This window comes from Phoca vitulina, unplaced genomic scaffold (assembly GCF_004348235.1).
Source record: "Phoca vitulina isolate PV1807 unplaced genomic scaffold, GSC_HSeal_1.0 scaffold4, whole genome shotgun sequence".
NCBI lineage: Eukaryota > Metazoa > Chordata > Mammalia > Carnivora > Phocidae > Phoca > Phoca vitulina.
Genome location: NW_022589707.1, coordinates 58,464,898 through 58,486,895, shown reverse-complemented (window position 1 = coordinate 58,486,895; position 21,998 = coordinate 58,464,898). Strand labels below are relative to the sequence as shown.

Sequence of the window (21,998 nt, the reverse complement as noted above, 5' to 3'; positions counted from 1 at the left end):
CTTTATAAATTAAACATTTTCATAGGTATGTGTGTTTGTATGTATAGGAAAAAACAGTATAGTTAGGGTTTGGTACTATGTGAGGCATCTTCACTGGAGGTCTTGGAACATAATCCCCATGGATGAGAGTGGGGGACTACTGTGTGTGTGTGTGTGTGTGTGTGTGTGTGTGTATACATACAAAATATGTATTTATACTATATAAATATAATTAATGTAATGTTATATAAATTTATCTGAAAATTAAAAAGATTATGAGCAAGTTAAGTGTGATAAGAGGTATAAAGAAAGAAATATAACGTAAAGTAACTTAACTCTGCTTGCCTGTTAGGGAAGCTTAGAGAATGTTTTTCTTTCTGGACATTCCAGTCAGAGCAAAGAGCAAGTTCAATGGCACCCAGATCTTAGAGGGTCTAGTGTGTTCCAGTAACAGCAGATCAGTACTGGATGGATGGTAGTTTCAAGGGGAGAGAAAGATTTGGTCTGAGGTGAGATGTAGTCAGATTGTGAAGGGCAACTGCTAATTGGAAATGTGGACCTCATGTAGTCAGTGGGGAACCTGAGGAGGTTCATTATTTTTGAAATGCACTTTTTATTGGGGAACCTGAGGAGGTTCATTTTTTTTTTAAATGCACTTTTTATTGTGGGGAAATTTTAGATTTACAGAAAAGCTGTGAGATAGTAAAGTTCTTGTGTAACCCCTCCCCCAGAGTTTGTCTCCCTTTATGCTCTCTTTCCTTATCATGGTACATTTGTCAAAACTAAGAAACCAACCCTGGTATATTACTGTAAACTCCAGCCTTTATTCAGATTTCACCAGTTTTTCCTTTGTCTTTTTCTGTTCCAGGAGCCAATCCAGGCTTAGTCTTCTCTGTGAGTTTCTTTTCTTGTTTCTCATGACCTTGACAGTTTTGAGGGGTGATCAGACAGTTTGTAGAATATCCTTCAATTTGGGTCTGATATTTTCTCATGATTAGCTGTTGTTAAGGGTTTTTGAAAAAATACCAGAGTGGCGAAGAACCTTTCTTATCACATTAGAGGGCTCATGATCTCTGCCTGTCATCACTGCTGATACTAACCTTGATCACTTCATTAAGGTAGCAGTGGCCAGGTTTCCCAACTGTAAGCTTCCCAGGAAGTTTTCCCCTTTCCAGCCTTCTCTTTTCTGTGAACTTTATAGTATGATGGTTAGAACTGATGTTAAATGCAGCTGTATTGGCTGGGAAGACCAGAGAGCCGGGAAACTGGAATGCCATTTACGGTTAGGGCTGTTGTAATAGTTCAAGTGAGAGAGGACAACTGTCTGAACTTGCAGGGCCAGTGGCGGTGAAAAGGACTGGAGATACTCAAGCTTTTCTGGGCAATGGGGTGGCTTATGGTAGCTTTAGAGGAAAAAGACCAAATCAGAACCACAATGAGATACCACTTCACACCCAGTGGGCTGGCAGAATCAAAAAGTCAGATTATAAGTGTTGGTGAGGATGTGGAGAAATTAGAATCCTTAAACACTGCTGCTAGGAATGTAAAATGGTACAGCCACTTAGGAAACGTTTGGCAGTTCTTCAAAAACTTAAGCACATTTACCATTTGGTCCAGCAGTTCCACTTATAGGTATATATCCAAGAGAAATAAAAAATATGTACACACAAAAACTTAACACACGAATGCTCACAATAGCATTATTCATTATATCCAAATGGTGGAAACCACCCAAATTTCCAGATGATGAATGGATAAAAAGTGGTATATCCATACAGTGGAATATTGGCCATAAAAAGGTTGATGAAGCACTGATATATGTTACAAACAGATGAATCTTGAAAACATACTAAGTGAAAGAAGTCAGTCACAAAAGATCACATATAATTCCATTTCTTTGAAATGTCCAGAATAGGCAAATCTGTAGACAGAAGGTAGATCAGCGGTTTCTTGGGGTTAGGGGGTGGTTGTGGTGGTGGAGGGATTGGGCCATGATAGGTAAAAGGTACAGGGTTTCTTTGGGGTGATGAATGTGTTCTAAAATTGATTATAATGATAGTATACAACTCTGAATATACCTAATAGCAACTGAATTGTACAGTTGAAACAGGTGAATCATATATGTGAATTATGTCCTGATAAAATTATTACCAAATCAGGGAACACATGGGGGGCTGCACACATTCAAGCTACACTCGTTGAAGCTAAAGTGTTGGTGGGATATCCAGGTGCAGACGTTGAGCAGCTCAGAAGTGAGGTTGGGCCTGGAGATATGGCACCATAAATAATTAGTAGAAAGGATTCACTTGATGGAAAGCAAGATACCTTTCATTTAGTCCAATTTATTAAACATCGTAGTTCAAGGGAATGTTTTAAGCAGGACACCTTTAACATTTTAATAGCACAGAATTGTCGGAGGTTAACACAACTGAGGACGGACTCCTTCTCTGGCTTCAAGACAACACTGTTGAGACTGGCTGATGTTCCTCCTAAACCTAAATCTCAACTATAATGGTCTTTACTTTGTATGTTTTACCGTAAGTGGCTATGGCAATGTTCCTTAAGTAATTTGTAGAATGTTTTGGGATAAAAGTTGAAATTGAGGATATTATCTATTTCAAATTTTGTACACCCAACATGGGGCTTGAACTTACAACCCCAAGATCAAGAGTCACATGCTCTATCAACTGAACCAGCCAGGTGTCCATAAAATATTTTTGTTATAATTTACAATCTAAATGGATTTAGAATTAGTTTATTTCCTAACTGAAGAGAATGAGTTAAGTCATAAAACTCGACTGGCCATTAAGTCACCAGTTATTCTGCTTTACTCTCTATCCTACACTTGTCACATCCCTACCTGCCCATCCCCAGCGTTACTTAGTGGTATGAAGTACAAGTACAGGAATTTCATACTAAGAATGACAGTTAAAAGGAAGAAAAAAAGGGTGCCTGGGTGGCTCAGTGGTTAAGCGACTGCCTTCAGCTCAGGTCATGATCCTGGAGTCCCGGGATCGAGTCTCCCTGCTCAGCAGGGAGTCTGCTTCTCCCTCTGCCCCTCACCCCTCTCATGCTCTTTTTCTCATTCTCTCTCTCTCAAATAAATAAATGAAATCTTTAAAAAAGAAAAAAAATCAAATGATTTCATCAACTGTTCTAATGATTAGATATCCCTTATTTGGCATTAGTAAATGTGGTTTCAAAATCCTGAGAAAGAGGTCCTGTGATGATTAATTTTATATGTCAACTTGACTGAGCTAAGGGAAGCCCAGATATCCAGTAAAACATTATTTCTGGGTGTGTCTGTGAGGGAATTTCCAGAAGAGATTCGTGTCTGAATCAGTAGGCCCCTACCAAATAGGTGGGTATCATCCAATATGTTGAAAGCCCAAACAGAACAAAAAGGTGGAGGAATTTGCTCTCTTCCAGATCTGGGAGGTCCACCTCCTCCAGTTGTCAGACATTGGAGCTCCTGGTTCTTGGGCCTTCAGACACTGGGATTTACACCAGTGGCCTCCCAGTCTTCAGGTCTTCAACCTTGGACTACAAGTTACATCAGCTCCCCTGATTCTCAGACCTTGAGACTCGAACTGTATTATCCCACCGATTTTCCTGGCTCTCTGGCTTAGAGATGAGTGATCCTGGGGACTCCTTGGCTTCCATAACCACATAAGCCAATTCCTGTAACAAAATCTTACATATAGTTCTGCTATATATGGTTCTTTTGGTTCTGATTCTCTGGAGAATTCTAATATAGGTACTCACAAATTATAAAAGATAAAGGATTCTGTTTGCTTTTTTAATAAAATCACTTTTTTCAGAGTGTCAAGGAAATAATTAACATAATGTAGCTTATGAGGTAGCAAGTAAATTCTTTACACATGTGGCCCTGGATTTCATTTGGTAGGTCTAAGTTCTGACCTTACAGCTCTGAAGATTCCAAGTTTGAGTTTGAATACATGACTAAAAGAATAAGAATGAAATGATCAACAGTATGTCCCATTTCAGCCTTTATTAATAAAACAGAAAACTAAACTCAAGGCAACTGCTTTGTTCTTGCTTCTGATCTGACCATATACAGAAGTGTTCTTTATAAGCACTTAACTTTCAGTATACAGACAGGTTCCATCAAAAGTGGGATATTGCAATATCTAATAAGGTTAGGTAAATGAAATTAAAAGGAGAACAAATTAAATATGAAAAATCAGAAATCTCCCCCTCAAATATCAGGGGCTTCCTATGACAGTCTTCAATGTGTTCATCAAGATCAATCATATTGCACAACCCCCAAAGGAAAAAACTGAGGGAACTCATGGGTAATTTTCACAGCTTCATTGTATAGTCCAAGATCTGAAAAAAAAAAACATTTTAGCAAACATTTAATCTACAATGGAAAGATGTAACATCACTTATTATCTAAAAGATTTCCACCTCTTTCTCTTTTCTTTCCCTTTTAGAGATCAACTTATTTTCACAACCTGTCTTCTAAAACAGGGATCATCATAGCTATTTACCTGTGGCTCTAAAAAATAAAAGACATGGGGTATAGGCAACTATTCATTTTGATATCCATTGTACAGGCAGTTCTTGCTTGGTTTTAGGTGTTATGCATTATTTGATGCTTTTGATGCATAAGTTTAAAAAACTATTAATATTTTTGTTTGCCATATGTTTTAAGTTTCTCTTCCCACAAATACTAATCTTTACTGAGTTTCCTACATATACAAGCATTACTTAAAAGCGGGCCAAAATGTTCTCCCATTTTCCTTTGGGATCAGAAAATTTTATAGAAATTGAAAGATGGCAGGACTGAGACTCAAGACCAAGACATCTCAAGTTAAGAAGAAGAAAATCATTTTCCTCCTAATTACATGAAACTACTTAATACTAGAATGTTTTATTTACCAAAAGGATGGTTATCTTCTTTAAACTGGACATATGATGCACACATAATGGTTGCCTTGGCCGTTACTCTTCCAACTACTTCCACGATTCCAGAGATTTCTTCATCAAGCTAACACAAAGAACAAATTGTCAACTTGGTGGTGTCATATTTCTAGTTGATAACTTGGAAAATGTTTAAGTTGAAGACAAAATCACTTAAAGATAATGAGAATGTCCAGCATTTCTATAAGGACCCACTGAAAGGAGCCTTCTATTTTCTGTATCTTGTGCAGTATATTCTGTATATATTAACCAAACAGCACATGGATTTGTCTTCAAAAGGAATGAGATCTTGCCATTTGCAACAACGTGGATGGAACTGGAGGGTATTATGCTGAGCGAAATAAGTCAGACAGAGAAAGACATGTATGACCTCACTGATATGAGGAATTCTTAATCTCAGGAAACAAACTGAGGGTTGCTGGAATGGGGGGTGGGGTGGGAGGGATGGGGTGACTGGGTGATAGACACTGGGGAGGGTATGTGCTCTGGTAAGTGCTGTGAATTGTGCAAGACTGTTGAATCTCAGATCTGTACCTCTGAAACAAATAATGCAATATATGTTAAAAAAAAAAAAGAAGAACGTAGCAGGAGGGGAAGAATGAAGGGGGGAAATCGGAGGGGTAGACGAACCATGAGAGACGATGGACTTTGAAAAACAAACTGAGGGTTCTAGAGGGGAGGGGGGTGGGAGGATGGGTTAGCCTGGTGATGGGTATTAAAGAGGGCATGTTCTGCATGGAGCACTGGGTGTTATGCACAAACAATGAATCATGGAACACTACATCTAAAACTAATGATGTAATGTATGGGGATTAACATAACAATAAAAAAAAACAAGAAAAATTTTTTGAGTACAATAAATGTAAAATATAAAAACAAGTGATAACTAAAAGTACATGTAAATAAAAACAGAAAATAGAATTTTAAAAATGTAAAACTCTTGAGGAAAGAAAAAAATGACTTAAAAGATTTTTTTTTTTTATGTGATTTTATGGTCTTTCATACGAATAGAAATTGTTACCCAGTTAAGGGATGTATTACATATTCATGGAGCCCAAAGAATGTAGAAATGTAAAGGGATATATAATGTAAGAAAGAGGACAAAAGTTTAATTTTAGAGCAGGGAAGTTTTATAAGCCGGTCCTTTATACATCCACTCCAAGGATCAGAAACGTCAACAAGATGAATTAATTACAAGAGACACAGAATTAATACTTAAACATACGGGCTCCATCAACTCAATGGTTCCATTTTTGCCTTCTCCATCTGAAAGAATAAACATTTTTCCAGTGGGATGAATCTAAAAAAGAAACACAAGAGTAAAAAAAACCAACCACATAAAACAAACTTTAAAATCTCATTAAAATAAAAATATTGTAAGTTTGACTGAAGATGAGCAGATTGACCCAAACATACTTAGTCAATGCACACAAAGCAATTGTTTTTGAACAATTTTGTTCAAATTATAATCTTGTTACCGTATCTGGTCAAATGACGGTTAAATTTGAATTTCAGATAAATAGTACTTTTTGATACAAATATGTCCTATATTTTCATTTGCTAAATCTGGCAACCCTGCCCTAACAACAAATTAAAGGGGGTCCATACTGTCTAAAAGTGAGATCTACTAGCACTCATGATATAAATAGTATGTATTCCACCAGAGGGTATGTTTTAAAAATTAAGCTTGATGGGGACACCTGGTTGGCTCAGTCCTGGCGCGTGCCACTCTTGACCTCAGGGTTTTGAGTTTGAGCCCTACCTTGGGGGTAGAGATTACTTAAAAAAAAAAAAAAAAAAAGCATGATGAAGTAAACAGAACTGGTTGTCAGAAGATTTGAGTTCTACTACTGTTAGCTGTAAATAGTGCACTCAGATCTGGTTTGAAGGCCAGCTTTGCTATTTGCTGTCGCCTTGAGCAGTTAACCATACACCACTCCTACCCAGTTTCCCTACCCCGAAGTCAAATAACACCTATTTAACGAAGAGGATGTGTGGCTGAAATGAACTACTAAGGCTTTATAGTTTTTTTGTTTTTTTCTCCCCTCAGCTTTCCCGGTTCACTGACTCCGAAACTTTGGGCCTGCTTCTCATCAGGAGAGTGAAGATGCTGCACTCTGACACTGGCATGAGAACACAGACTGCTATAGGATCTGAAGGGGACAATCGAAGAATGTTTATGGCGAAGTGACTCTAACGAGAATACGAAGTTTGAGAACAGCCAAAATTGCATGAGAAGGAAACTAGAAAAACAGTAGTTGTCAAGTCTGGCTAAACTAAAAAATCAGGAGGTAGATGTGTGAATCAGGTCTATGATTTTCTTTTTGTAAATACAAAAAGGAGCCAGGGTGGAGGACGCTAGAATTTAGAACGGAGCGCATTCGAAAACGTCACGATTCCGCGCCATAAAAGTGGCGCCAAAATGGGGCTGCAGCGGCTAAAAAGTGTGCAGAACGTCCCCTTGTGTAAAACGAAGCAATTGGGAGCGCAGTGATGCTCTAAGGCCTGTCCTCCTCCACCCTCCCCTACCACCCTGAGGCTGCCACCCTGGCGGTCACGGGGTCCCTCCCCCCCCGCCTCGCCGGCTACAAAGCAGGGAGTCCAGGGCAGCGACGGCGCGCACCTTTTCCAGCCTCCCTACGAAGCAGACCGGCCGGTCGATGAACTGAGCTAGCATGCTGGCGTTGACGCGCGACCTGGGCAACTCCATGACATCCACCATGCTTGCGGTGCGAGACCTGCGGCCGGCAGGAAACAGCCTACTGAAATTCTGCGCCCCGCGGCGTCTATGGGGCAGAAGATGCCGGCACCAATCAGCGGAGACCAGCTCTCTCACTCCACCAATAAAACGCGCGGAAATCGCGATCGAAATCGCGCAGTCCCCGAAATGGACAGCGCAGGGAGGACTGCTTCCGGAAGTGGGGATCGGCTGCTTAGTGACGCGCGGCGTCGCGGAAGTTGCCAGTGTCCTCCGCAGAGTGGGAAGTGGAGGCGGGGCTTGGGCGGGGCGGGCAGGCGGCTGCCTCCCGCGATCTTGGGCCTCCCCGCCCGACTTGATCCCGGAAGCAGGCTGTTGGGCTGCTGTGCGGTAGCGGCGAGGGACTGCGGCGCTAGCCTCAGGTACCTCTTCTCGCGGGAGGCGCCTCAATCTTACTGTTTCCCTTTCTCCCCATTGACGGATGCGGAAGAAAGAGGCGGGACTCGGTTCTTGCCCTGCCGCGGCGTTTTCGGTGCTGCGCACCAGCTGTTCAAGTTTCCCCCCCTCCCCGCTTCCCGGTTCTGCGTGGGAAGCGCGGGATTCTTGCTGCAGTGGAGGGATCGGGTGTTTTTGACACCCACCCTCCTGGAGATGGGAAGTGGGATCGCCAGTGATCTTTCATTACCTTTGCCAGGCTCCTGCTGCTCGGTGGCAGAGGGTCGGTGATTTAACCGCTCAAGCTGCGTCACTTACCATTCTGTTTGACACCTGTTAGAAGAAGGGTTGAACTGATTATCTACGACCCTTTCTAGCCCTCACAACCTGGCCACACTAAGGATATGAGAATTTTTTCACCTCCTTCGTGTTAGCAACGAATTGAAGCTTTTGGGAATGGGGAGGGGGGGACGGGGAGGATCACTGAGCTAGGTGAGCAGACGAATTTAAATAGCTGTTAGGTCCTGAGCAGGTGCGCTTCTCCCTGAGACAAACTTTCCCTATCAAAAAACGAAGGGGTTAGATGACACGAATGTTTTGTAAGATCCCAGCAAAGTTTTACCCATGTGATTCACGGACTCGTCTTAACTTCCTGGTAACTTTCCCCTATTGCTCCCCACACCCCACGACAACGGAGGCATAGAAGATCACCTGTTTCAAGGAAATGGGGGGGGGCGGTGGATGCTTGAAAAAAGTCGCTGGCTCATGTGGTTGTTGATTTGGGGACTTTATCTGCTGGGATTGGTACTACCTTACCAGGGATATTATAGAATGAGCTCTCATAAAAATACCTGCCAACTGCTGCGGAAATTGGAAAGATAACTTTTTATTTGGAAACTGAATCCGTGAATTTGCCTAAAGCCGCGGAGTTGTCACTATTCAAATTCGGGTACTAGCCAGAGTCTCCCAATTTTATCTCCTAGTTGCCTTAAGCAAAGAGGATCCTTTATGAGACTTCAGGCTGCAATTTAAGATAGAAATCTGAGGTACCATAATTAAATGATTGCCTCCTTCAGTGTTTATTTAGCTGAATATATTTGTCTTTTAATTTCGTTGTCACGAAAACAAATTTAAAGGAATTTCATTAGCAGATGCAGGGTGCATGTCGTTTGTTGTATACAAGAATGGTTGTACTGGTGCAAGTCAATAAAGTCTGTATTTTTGCGCAAAGCCTTGACGTCTTTTGCACTTCAGGGTTGCTTAGGAAAACAAGTTGATGTGCGTTATCAAGGGTAGGGCGCATGAATACCTTTAACAGCAGCCCTTAACGTATCAGATGCTAATATCATTATTTTATACTTAAAAGACCACTTTTACATACCAGTGCCTTTAAAAAAAACGAACAAGATAATTTAAAACAGCTTTTTGGATATTTTTTGAGTCATTTAAAATGTATTATGTAATACATAATCAACAGAGAAAAGTATATATAGCTAATATGTATCATCATTTCCAGAGAAATTAAATGAACTCACGTGGGCCTCACATTCAGTTTAAGAAATGGAATTTAGCCAGTTAGTAGTTTGTACTTCCTCAGTTAAATCCTCCTCGCTGGAGGAGCCACAAATAAACACTATCTTGAAATTTTTGTTAAGCACCCTAAGCTTTTCTATATAGTTTTACCACACATGTAGGTATTCTTAAATGGTATGTTTAATTTTGCTAGTTTTTGACCTTTATATAAACGTAATCATACCATATATATCCTCTGACTTGTTTCTTTTGCTTGTTTTTGAAATTAATCCATGTTGGCATCTGTGGGTGGAGTTCATTCTTTTCACTCAGCTGTTTTGCTGTGTTATTGACTGACATTTTGACTGTTTACAGTTCTTTTCTATTGCATACAGGGCTGCTGTGAATGTTCTTGTACCTGTTAGTTGGCACGCTTGTGCAAAGGTATATCAGTAGAATGGCTGGAACATAGGGTGTGCATCTTCTGCTTTACTAGTGAAACCAATACAGTTGACCTTTGAACAACAGGTTTGGACTGCATGGGTCCACTTCTATGCAGATTTTTTAAAAAAATATAGTACAGTACTGTAAATGTATTTTCTCATGACTTTCTTCATATTGTCTTTTTTCTGGCTTATATATTGTAAGAATACAGCATATAGTATGTATAACATACAAAATATACGTCAATCGATTGTTTATGGCTTCTGGTAAGACTTCCTGTTAATAGTAGATTATTAGTAGTTAAGTTTTGGGGGTAGTGAAGAATTATATTCGGATTTTCGACCATGGGAGGTGGGCAGGGTGCACACCCCAACTCCCACGTTGTTCAAAGGTCAACAGTACTGTACTCGAAGTAGTTGTACTACTTCTTTTCAGAGGTATAGGAGAATTTCAGTTGATCCACGTTTTTGGCAACTTATTAAAGTTTTTTTAATCCCTAATCTGATGGATGTAAAATGATTTCATGTTGTCCTAATTTGCTTTCCCTGATTACTGAAAGATAGAACAACTTTTCAAATATTTATTGCCTGGTTGTGTTTGTCATTTTTTGTTTTGTTTTGTTTTTTCTTTTTTCCTTTCTTTCATTGGAAGGAGCTCTTTTAATATGTTTAAAGTGTTTTTCCCTTTTGTGTAATATAGTTGAAAAGGTCACTTAAAAAATCTCCCATAAGAATCTTTTCTTAAGGGGAACCTTCTACACTGTTGGTGGGAATGCAAGCTGGTGCAGCCACTCTGGAAAAGAGTATGGAAGTTCCTCAAAAAGTTGAAAATAGAGCTACCCTATGACCCAGCAAATGCACTACTGGGTATTTACCCCAAAGATACAAATGTAGTGATCCGAAGGGGCACATGCACCCCAATGTTTATAACAGCAATGTCCACAATAGCCAAACTATGGAAAGAGCCAAGATGTCCATCAACAGATGAATGGATAAAGAAGATGTGGTGTAGATATACAATGGAATATTATGCAGCCATCAAAAAATGAAATCTTGCCGTTTGCAACGACGTGGATGGAACTAGATGGTATTATGCTAAGTGAAATAAGTCAATCAGAGAAATACAATTATCATACGATCTCACTGATATGAGGATTTTGAGAAACAAGACAGAGGATCATAGGGGAAGGGAGGGAAAAATGAAACAAGACGAAACCAGAGAGGGAGACAAACCATAAGAGACTCTTAATCTCAGGAAACAAAGTGAGGTTTGCTGAAGTGGACGGGGGTGGGACGGCTGGGGTGGCTGGGTGATGGACATTGGGGAGGGTATGTGCTATGGTGAGCACTGTGAATTTTTTAAGACTGATGAATCACAGACCTGTACCCCTGAAACAAATAATACATTATATGTTAATAAAAAAATTTTTTTTAATTTAAAAAAAGAATCTTTTCTTAAAACAAGCTCTTAAAAACATTATATATTTAAAATAATAGTTTTGCCTTTCATATTTAAAAATACTCCATCATTTAGAATTTAGTTTATATGCATGTTGTCAGGTAGGTATCCAATTTCTTTTGTTTTGTTTTCATTTTAGTTGTCCCAGCATCATTTATTGACTGCATCACCATTTGCAAGCAACTGTCCTCATTACCTAGGTTTTTGTATATGTGTGAGTCTGTTCCTGGGCTCCAGGTCTGTTCCATTGGTCTATTTGTCTGTCCCTGCACAAGGACCACTCTCCGGTACTGTGGCCTTATGATAATTTTTGATGTCTGGGGGGCAAGTTTTTCTCTCTTGCTTTGTTCCTCAGGAATGACTTTGTTATTCTTGCCTCTTTGTGACTGTCTATAAATTTAGCTTGACGAGTTCCATGAAAAACCTTGTTGAGACTTGATCACAACTGCATTGAACCTTTGGATTGATTTCAGCAGTAACATCTGAACAGCTACACTTAACTCTTCTTGACCTATTTTATCTTATTAACATCCTTCCGAAAAGTTTCATAATTTTCTATACAAAAGTCAAAAGTTTTGACTTTTAGATTAGATTTATTCCTAGCTACCTTGTTGTTGTTGCTAGTATAAACGGTATCTTTTTTAAGTTAAAGATTTTTAACTGATTGTTACTGGTACACAGAAGTGCCTTTGACCTTTTTTCTGACCATCCTGCTAAACTTATGTCTAGTCATTTTCTATAGGATTCTTTTAGGTTTTCTAGTCATATGTGAATAATTATAGATTTGTTTCTTAACCATTCTTACATATTTAATATTATCATTATCATTATTATTATTATTTTGTCTTTTGCCCGGTTTAGAGCTTCTAGTACCATTTGAATAGCAATAGTGTTTCAGTTAAGATGGCATTTGACTGCATAAGTAAAAGTATCTTAAATACATAAAGTCTTAGTTTCACATGTTAAAGAAGTCCAGAGGCATGCAACTTGGCATGCAGCTGTGTAGTGTCTCTAAGACATCAGGGACCCAGGTTCCTTCTCTCTTTCTCTTCTTTGCTTCTCAGTATCTGGCTCCATCCTTAAGGTCACCTCATAGGATAGGTGCTGAGCACTGGCCATCTAGTCTCCATTCCAGGCATCTGAGAAGTGGACAGCAAAAGGGACTCATTTCTCTTTAAGGAGCCTTCCTGGAAGTCCCTCACAACTTGAAATCCTGCTTATTAGGTTAAAGACTTTCCCTACTGTTCCTACTTTGATAAGAGTTTTAATTGAGTGGTTATGGATATTTGATCAAAGGCATGTTTTTGCTGTAATTGATATGATTGAAATGAATATATTTTCTAGTGTTGACCCACACTTGCATTCCTGGAAGAAACACAAATTGATTATATCATCTTTTATTATGTATTCCTGGATTTGGCTTGCTGTTGTTTTGTTTAGGATTTTTGCATCCATGTTCATGAGTGAGATTAGCTTGTAATTTTTCTTTCTTACATAGTCCTTGTCAGATTCTGGTATTAATAGGAATATACTGGTCTCATGAAATGAGTTGTGGAGTTTCCTCTATTCTCCAGGGTTTTGTGTGAAGCTGGAATTATCTGTTCATTGACGGAATTCATGTGTAAAACACTCTGGGTCTGTACTTACTGCTTTAGGCATATCCCACAAGTTTTTGTAAGTAGATGGTCGTCATCAAGTTCTAAATATTTTCTAGTTTCCAACATATTTCTTTTTTTTTTAAAGATTTTATTTATTTATTTGAGAGAGAATGAGAGACAGAGAGCATGAGAGGGAGGAGGGTCAGAAGGAGAAGCAGACTCCCTGCCAAGCAGGGAGCCCGATGCGGGACTCGATCCTGGGACTCCAGGATCATGACCTGAGCCGAAGGCAGTTGCTTAACCAACTGAGCCACCCAGGCGCCCTAGTTTCCAACATATTTCTTTTTTGACTCATGGGTTGCTTTTGTTTCCAACTGTAGAGGTTTTATTTATTACATTTTATTGTGTTATTAATTTCTAACATAATTGCATTATAATCAGATGGTGTGTTCTATCTGATACTAATTCTTTGAACGTATGTGAGATTTGCTTTAAGGCTTACCAAGGATATGTTTTGTAAATGTTTCATGTGTGCTTCGGAAAAAAAATTGTATTTTCCAGTTGTTGGATCAAGCTTGTTACTTGCATTATTCAACTATTTCGTCTACCTTTCGTCTGGTTAATGTTTCAGTAATTGAGATAATTGTGTCAGATATCTTACAGATGGTAGCATTGGCAGTTTCTCCTTGATTCTAATGACTTGTGCTATGTATTTTTAAAGTTTTTTTGTTTTTTTTTTTAAGATTTTATTTATTTATTTGACAGAGAGAGACACAGTGAGAGAGGGAACACAAGCAGGGGGAGTGGGAGAGGGAGAAGCAGGCTTCCCGCCAAGCAGGGAGCCCGATGCGGGGCTCGATCCCAGGACCCTGGGATCATGACCTGAGCCGAAGGCAGACGCTCAACAACTGAGCCACCCAGGTGCCCCTATTTTTAAAGATTTGTTACAAGATAAGAATTGTGAAGTAAAATGATGACATGAAGTAGTGAGTATCTCAAATCATGCTTTTCAGCTTGATGTGGGTTTTGTCAGCTACTGCTGTAGACATGGCTTTTGGTTAGAATTGGTTTGTTGTATCTTTTTTCTATCCTGTGCTTCACCGAGGGGAGACAAGACACAGGGGCGTGGATGCTCATTCCTTTCTCTCTCTCTCTGGTGGCCTTATCGGAGAGCTGACTTGGCAGGTCTCAGCTGTAGGGCAGAACAGGCTGATAGCAGCCTGTGGGCTCCAGGGGTTCCCTTCTTCACAAGGTACTGCCTTAACCAGGAGGCGCTCATTGCGACAGGAGTGCCCAAAGGTGTGGGGCTGGATTCCTCTCTACGGGACACTGGTGTTTGGCAGAGTGCGTTGCCACTTCTCTGTTTGTTATATTTTCTCCAATAAACCTTATTTGATATTCATACGGTGCTTATATCTGGGTCTGTGTTGGCCTGATAACTTTCAACTTTTCTGTGTCCTCCTGTTTTAGGTGCGTCCCTTGTAAACAGTGCATATAGCTGGTGGTTTAGTTTTCCTTTTGTCCATTTACATTGGTTGTGGCTGCTGATATTTTTGGATTTGTTTCTGTAGTCATTTTGTTCTGCTTTTTTTGTTGTCTGTTTTTTTTCTCCTCCCTTGCCTTCTTTTGAATTGATTTTTAAATTTTTTTCCTTAATTCCATTTTATTTCCTTTGTATTAGTTTAAATGTTGTGTGTTGTTTTTACAATTTTTGTGTGTATTTTAATATGTGTCTTAAAGTCTAAAGTTACTTTACTCTGTGTCAAGACAAGAACCTATATCTCTATTTACCTTTTTCCCATTTTTTTTTTTTTAAGATTTTATTTATTTATTTGACAGAGAGAGAGAGTACAAGCAGAGGAAGTGGCAGGGAGAGGGAGAAGCAGGCTTCCACTGAGCAGAGAGCCGGACGTGGGGCTTGATCCCAGGTCCCCAGGATCATGACCTAAGCCAGAGGCAGATGCTTAACCAACTGAGCCACCCATGCACCCCCACCTTTTTCCCAATTTTTTAAAAAACATTTATTTATTTATTTTTTAGGGAGAGGGCAAGAGCGGGGGTGGGGGGAGGGGCAGAGGGAGATGGAGAGAGAAACCCAAGCAGCCTCCGTGCTGAGCATGGAACCCCTCTTGGGGCTCAACTTCACGACCCGGAGATCATGATGATCTGAGCCGAAATCAAGAGTTGGACGCTTTTAAGGGACCTGAGCCACCCAGGTGCCCCTCCTATTTTTAGCTGTCTAGAGTTTCAGTTCTATCTTGATTTCTTATAACTCCACAAATTTGGCATTATTATTGCTTTATGCAGTTACTCTTTGCTTGGAATTATTCACATATTTATCATTTTCTTATAATTTATTTTTACATGTCAACCTTTTTTTCTGGTACTTTTTCCCCTCTTTTTGAGGTTTTTTTAAGAGAGAATCTTTGGTAATAAACTCCATTGATACGTGTTTTTCTGAATATGTTTATTTCATCCTTGGTCTCAAAAGATAGTTTTACCTCTCTGTGGAATAGAGTGCTAAACGGACAGTTACTTTCTTTCGAAACTACTTTGATATTATTTTACTCTTTGATATTATTTTACTCTATTTTTGTTGAAACTGTGATTATGTTGTAAGCTGTTATGTCTTTTTATCTGCTTGATCCTCAGTTTGTCTTGGATCTTGCAGTTTTCCTGTGTAATGTATCCTGATGTGTTTTTCTCTCATTTAGTTTGCTGGCTGATACGTTGTGCTTCGTGAATCTGATAATTCTTGTTCATTGACACCGGGACATTTTCAACCATCATCCCTTTGAACACTCCCTCTCTCCTATAATATAACTCCTTCTGGAACTCCAATTAAAAGTAAGAAGGATGTTCTCATGTGCTGTTGACCTCTGTTTTGTAATTCATTGGTTTTGGTTCTTTGTGTTGAATTCTGGATAATTTCTTTCATATCTTCCAGTTTACTAATTCTTTATGCAGTTGTGACTCATTTGCTCTATCTAATTTCAATACTATTTTTTATTTATTTGTTTCTAGAAGTCTTGATTGGTTCTTTTTACAAATCTTAGTAGTTGTTATTGATATTCTTTTGTCATAGTTTCAGGTTTCCCTTTATTTTTTCAAATATTACAGAATATAAAATAAATTTGTTTGATACCCACAGTCTTTATGGGTCTCATTCTATAGGGTTTTTTTTTAATTCTGTTGACTTTTCTTTGCTGTGACTTGTTTCTTCATTTGTATTGTAATTTTTGATTATGAATTCATGTTTCTTGGAAGTTTTTGGTGATTTCTTTGAGATTTAGTTTGAGGGTGTGTTTCTTCACAGAAGATTTGTGTTTCCTACTTCCCTAGGTGTTTGAGCCCCAGACTTTATCCTTGTCCCTGTGGAGCATGGATTATTAAAGCCCAGGCTTTTAGCCATTAGAAATCAGCAATGGTCACAGGAAAAACATTAGCTTTAGTACTTGCATATACTCCTGTGGATTTGTCGATTCCTGTCCTTTATGGCTTGTATAGGATTTCTTTATTCTTTTGTTGGCTTGGGCATACATTAAAAAAAGGCATATTTATATTTAAGACGTTACCACAAATACTCTTCATCCTTTCACACAATCAATCAAAAACAAATATAAGCTGGTTTAAAGTGGGCATTCACTGGATGGAATTTCAGAAGATATAAAATGTGGCAGAGAGCATAGTAATGAACTCTGGGTCAGTTGTACTTGTTGGTCAGTCCCCTTTGTGCAATTTATGGAAATTGGAGTCAGACTTTGACATATGGTTGACAGAGCTATTGCCAGTTTTTGTCTTATGTTTCTTTACGTGCATTTTGATGACAAATTGGGAAGGAGGTAAAACAGCCAGCTTTCTTGTTTCCTCGGGCATCTGAATCGTCTTCAGACAGATAGCAATACTTCTTGACTAGATGTAGCGACTTGTTAGCCACTTGCCAGTGCTAGTGCTGGTTTTACATAGGACTCCGCACCAGGCTTTGACCCACTAGCATGGGAGAGGTAGTAGACGAGCAGACAGAGAGGCAGCAACAAGACTAGGTACTTCGTCGAATTTGGAGAAAGTGCCTTGTCTGGTTTTGTTTCTCTAGGGCCCAGCACCATGCCTGGCCAGTATTTGGCCTTCACAACATCTCAGCTGAATGAATTAAAAAGAGAGCAGTTGAACAAATGACTGAATTTTAGCAGTTTATTTATTTAGTTAGTTTTTTAGTAGGCTCCAGGCCCATCATGGGGCTTGACCTCATGACCCTGAGATCAAGAGTCACATGCTCTATGGACTGAGCCAGCCAGGTACCCCATGGCAGTTTGCTTTTATTTAGAGAGGAAGTACAGACTTGTGATAATACTTGTAGGTTGTTTTGAAAGTCAAAGGACCCCTTCCTTTTTGTAAGGGGGCAGGGAGAGGACAGCCCTGTATGCACCAGGCAGCGAGTTCTCACCAGACAGTGAATCTGCTGCCACTTTGATCATGAACTACCCAGCCTCCGGAATTATGAAATATAAATCTGTTGTTTGTAAGTTAAAAAAGAAAAGAAATTCATATGATACATACTTGTATAGGCAATTTTGGGAGTGATTCCTTTTGGAAGCTGAATGTGGTGGCTCCTGTTGTGTGTTCAAGCGAGCAGATAGAGCAATTTGAAGACCTGCACTGAATGTTTTATTATTATTATTATTTGTTGTTGTTCATTTCAGGTTTCCCTGTGCTGTAGACAGTTGTAAAGAGGTGTGACCTTACACCATTCTCCCTTACAACAGCTTTCTCTCATAGGACTTTATTTATTTATTTATTTATTTATTTATTTTTTAAGATTTTATTTATTTATTTGACAGAGAGAGACACAGTGAGAGAGGGAACACAAGCAGGGGGAGTGGGAGAGGGAGAAGCAGGCTTCCCGCCAAGCAGGGAGCCCGATGCGGGGCTCCATCCCAGGACTCTGGGATCATGACCTGAGCCGAAGGCAGAGGCTTAATGACTGAGCCACCCAGGCGCCCTGGGCATTTTTTAAATATGCCCCAAGATACTTGTTTTATGTGAAGAGAAGCTTTTTGATAAAGTTGTCTGGAGTCTTTTTCAGGATGTTTTTTCATTTCAGAGTAGCAATGTTGAATGCAGTTGGTAGAAATTAGTATTGTATTAGTAGGAATCTGTGCTATTTAAAGCAAAACTTAAATGGTTTTGGGGCACCTGGCTGGCTCAAGTTGGTGACTCTTGACCTTGGGGTGGTGAATTCAAGCCCCACGTTGGGGGGTAGAGTTTACTTTAAAAAAAATCATTAAGGGGCGCCTGGGTGGCTCAGTTGGTTAAGCCACTGCCTTCGGCTCAGGTCATGATCCTGGAGTCCCGGGATCGAGTTCCGCATCGGGCTCCCTGCTCAGCGGGGAGCCTGCTTCGCCCTCTGACCCTCTCCCCTCTCATGCTCTCTCTATCTCATTCTCTCTCAAAATAAAAAAAATAAAAAAAATAAAATCATTAAAAGAAAAACCTTAAATGGTTTTTTGGCGGCAGTTATGTAGAATTATGCTTGTGGCTTTTCTCAAACATAAAAATATAGCATTGTATCATTACTTTATGAGTCAGGGTAACACTAAAACTTGACTCTAAGTTACATTCTTGGTCAACGAATGAGATCCAAATGATGTAAATTATAAGTGGAATTTATTTGCAAGCTCTCAAAAGGCAGCAGCTTTATCTTCTAAATTTCTATATCTCCCCACACTATTTAGCATCTTTTTTTAGAAAAAAAAACTATGGTTTTCATGTGTTACTCCATTAAAAAGAAGGAATTTTAAAAAAATAAAACCTCTTGAAATTAAGATGTCTGCTGACTGGAATGCATCACATATTAGGTGATCACACCTATCTGTAGCGGAGCAGGTTACAATGAGGAATTATCTGGCCCCACATGTTAAGAGTGAAGAGCTTGAGAAACCCTGGTTTAACATGATGGAAGGTTTTACCTTCCTTTTTTTTTTCATATTTTTATATCAATTCTAGTTAGTTAACATACAATGCAATATTGGTTTCAGTAGAATTCAGTGGTTCGTCACTTACATACAACACCCAGTGCTCACCATAACAAGTGCCATCCTTGTTATAATGAGCATCAACCTACCCATGATGATACCCATTGCCCATCTAGCCCATCCCCCACCCACCTCCCTCCATCAACCCTCAGTTTGTTCTCTATAGTTAAGAGTCTCTTATGGTTTGTTTCCCTTTCTCCTTTTTTTCCCCTTCCTCCCATATGTTCATCTGTTTTGTTTCTTAAATTCCCCATATAAGTGAGATCATGTATTTGTCTTTCTCGGACTGACTTATTTCTCTTAGTGTAATACACACTAACACCATCCACATCATTGCAAATGGCAAGATTTCATTCTTTTTGATGGCTGAGTAATATTCGATTGTGTATACATATATACACACACACACATATATATAAATATATATATATAAATATGTGTGTGTATATATATATATACATATATATATACCACATCTTCTTTATCCATTCATCAATCAATGGACATTTGGGCCCTTTCCATAGTTTGGCTATTGCTATGAACATCAGGGTGCATGTACCCCTTTGAATCAGTATTTTTGTATTCTTTGGGTAAATACCTAGTAGTGCAATTGCTGGATCATAGGGTAGTTCTGTTTTTTTGAGGAACCTCCATACTGTTTTCCAGAATGGCTGCAGTTTGCATTCCTACCAGCAGTGCAAGAGGATTCCCCTTTCTCCACACCCTCGCCAACACCTCTTGTTTCTTGTGTTGTTAATTTTAGCCATCCTGACAGGTATGAGATGGTATCTCATTGTGGTTTTGATTTGTATTTCCCTGATGCTGAGTGATGTTGAGCATCTTTTCATGAGTCTTTTAGCCATCTGGATGTCTTTTTGGAAAAGTGTCTATTCATGTTTTCTGCCTATTTCTTAACCAGATTATTTGTTTTTTGGGAGTTGAGTTTGTTAAGTTCTTTGTAGATTTTGGATACCAACTCTTTATCAGATATGTCTTTTGCACATATATTCTCCCATTCCATAGGCTGCCTTTTAGTTTTGTTGATTGTTTCCTTCCCTGTGCAGAAGCCTTTTATCTTGATGAAGCCCCTATAGTTAATTTTTGCTTTTGTTTCCCTTGCCTCTGGTGACATGTCTGGTAAGACGTTGCTGCGGCTGAGGTCAGAGGTTTCTGGCCGTGTTCTTCTCTAGGATTTTGATGGTTTCCTGTCTCACACTTAGGTCTTTCATCCATTTTGAGTCTATTTTTGTGTATGGTATAAGGAGGTGGTCCAGTTTCATTCTTTTGCATGTTGCTGTCCAGTTTTCCCAATACCATTTTTTGAAGAGACTTTTTTCCATTGAATATTCTTTCCTGCTTTGCTGAAGATTAGTTGTCCATATAGTTGTGGGTCCATTTCTGGGTTTTCTATTCTGTTCCATTGATCTATGTGTCTATTTTTTATATACCTTTTTTTTTTAAGATTTTATTTATTTCTTTATTTGAGAGAGAGTGAGAGAGCACAAGCAGGGGTAACGGCAGAGGGAGAGGAGAAGCAGGCTCCCCACTAAGCAGGGCGCCTGATGTGGGGCTTGATCCCAGGACCCTGGGATCATGACCTGAGCTGAAGGCAGACATTTAACTGACTGAGCCACCCAGGCACCCCATCTGTGTGTCTATTTTTGTGCCCGTTCCATAATGTCTTGATGACTACAGCTTTGTAATACAGCTTAAAGCCCAGAATCGTGATACATCCATCTTTCTTTTTCTTTTTCAGGGTTGCTTTGGCTATTCAGGGTCTTTTGTGGTTCCATGCAAATTTTAGGATTTGTTCTAGCTCTGAGAAAAATACTATAGTATTTTGATAGGGTTGCATTAAATGTGTAGATTGCTTTGGGTAGTATACACATTTTAATAATGTTTGTTCTTCTAATCCATGAGCATGGAACGTTTTTCCATTTCTTTGTGCCTTCTTCAATTTCTTTCATAAGTGTTCTATAGTTTTCAGCATACAGTTCTTTTACTTGTTTGGTTAGGTTGATTCCTGGTGCAATTGTAAGTGGGATAAGTACCATGATTTAATTTTCTTTTGCTTCATTATTGGTGTATAGAAATGCAACAGGTTCTTGTACATTGATTTTATATCCTGCAACTTTGCTGAATTCATGTATTAGTTCTAGCAATTTTTTGGTGGAGTCTTTCAGGTTTTCTACATAGAGTATCATGTTGTCTGGAAATAGTGAAAGTTTGACTTCTTCCTTGCCGATTTGAATGCTTTTATTTCTTTTTGTTGTCTGATTGCTGAGGCTAAGACATCCAGTACTATGTTAAATAGTAATGGTGAGAGTGGACATCCCTGTCTTGTTCCCAACTGTAGAGGAAAAGCTCTCAGTTTTTCCCCATTGAGGATGATATTAGCTGTGGGTCTTTTGTATATGGCCTTTATGATGTTGAGGTGTGTTCCCTCTATCCCTACTTTGGTGAGGGTTTTTATCAAGCATGGATGCTATTTTGTCAAATGTTTTTCTGCATCTATTGAGAGGATCATATGGTTCTTATCCTTTCTTTTATTAATGTGGTGTATCACCCTGATTGATTTGTGAATATTGAACCACGCTTGCAGCCCAGGAATACTTCCCACTTGATCGTGGTGAATAATTCTTTAACATACTGTTGGATTCGATTTGCTAGTATCTTGTTAAGAATTTTTGCATCCATTTTCATCAGGGATATTGGCCTGTAATTCTCCTTTTTAGTGGGGTCTTTGTCTGGTTTTGGAATCAAGGTAATGCTGGCCTTGTAGAAGGAGTTTGGAAGTTTTCCTTCCATTTCTATTTTTTGGAACAATTTGAGAAGAATAGGTATTAACTCTTCTTTAAATGTCTGGTAGAATTCCCCTGGGAAGCCATCTGGCCC

General features: G+C 39.3%; 2 protein-coding genes across 2 annotated transcripts in view; one reads left to right on the top strand and one right to left on the bottom strand.

Annotated features, from left to right (window-relative positions):
• Nucleotides 1–3,974: 3,974 nt before the first annotated feature.
• Nucleotides 3,975–8,041, bottom strand: RPA3 (replication protein A3). The gene is made up of 4 exons (XM_032402071.1): nt 7,550–8,041; nt 6,152–6,226; nt 4,885–4,993; nt 3,975–4,329 (listed from the first exon to the last, which is right to left on the bottom strand). The coding sequence occupies exons 1-4, from the start codon at nt 7,646–7,648 to the stop codon at nt 4,247–4,249; spliced, it is 366 nt and encodes a 121-aa protein (XP_032257962.1). The 5' UTR covers nt 7,649–8,041; the 3' UTR covers nt 3,975–4,246.
• UMAD1 (UBAP1-MVB12-associated (UMA) domain containing 1) overlaps nt 7,962–21,998 on the top strand; it is a 211,803-nt gene continuing 197,766 nt past the window's right edge. Inside the window, exon 1 of the mRNA XM_032402064.1 lies at nt 7,962–8,046. The gene's annotated coding sequence lies outside the window, so the exon portion shown is untranslated. The remainder of the gene's footprint in view (nt 8,047–21,998) is intronic.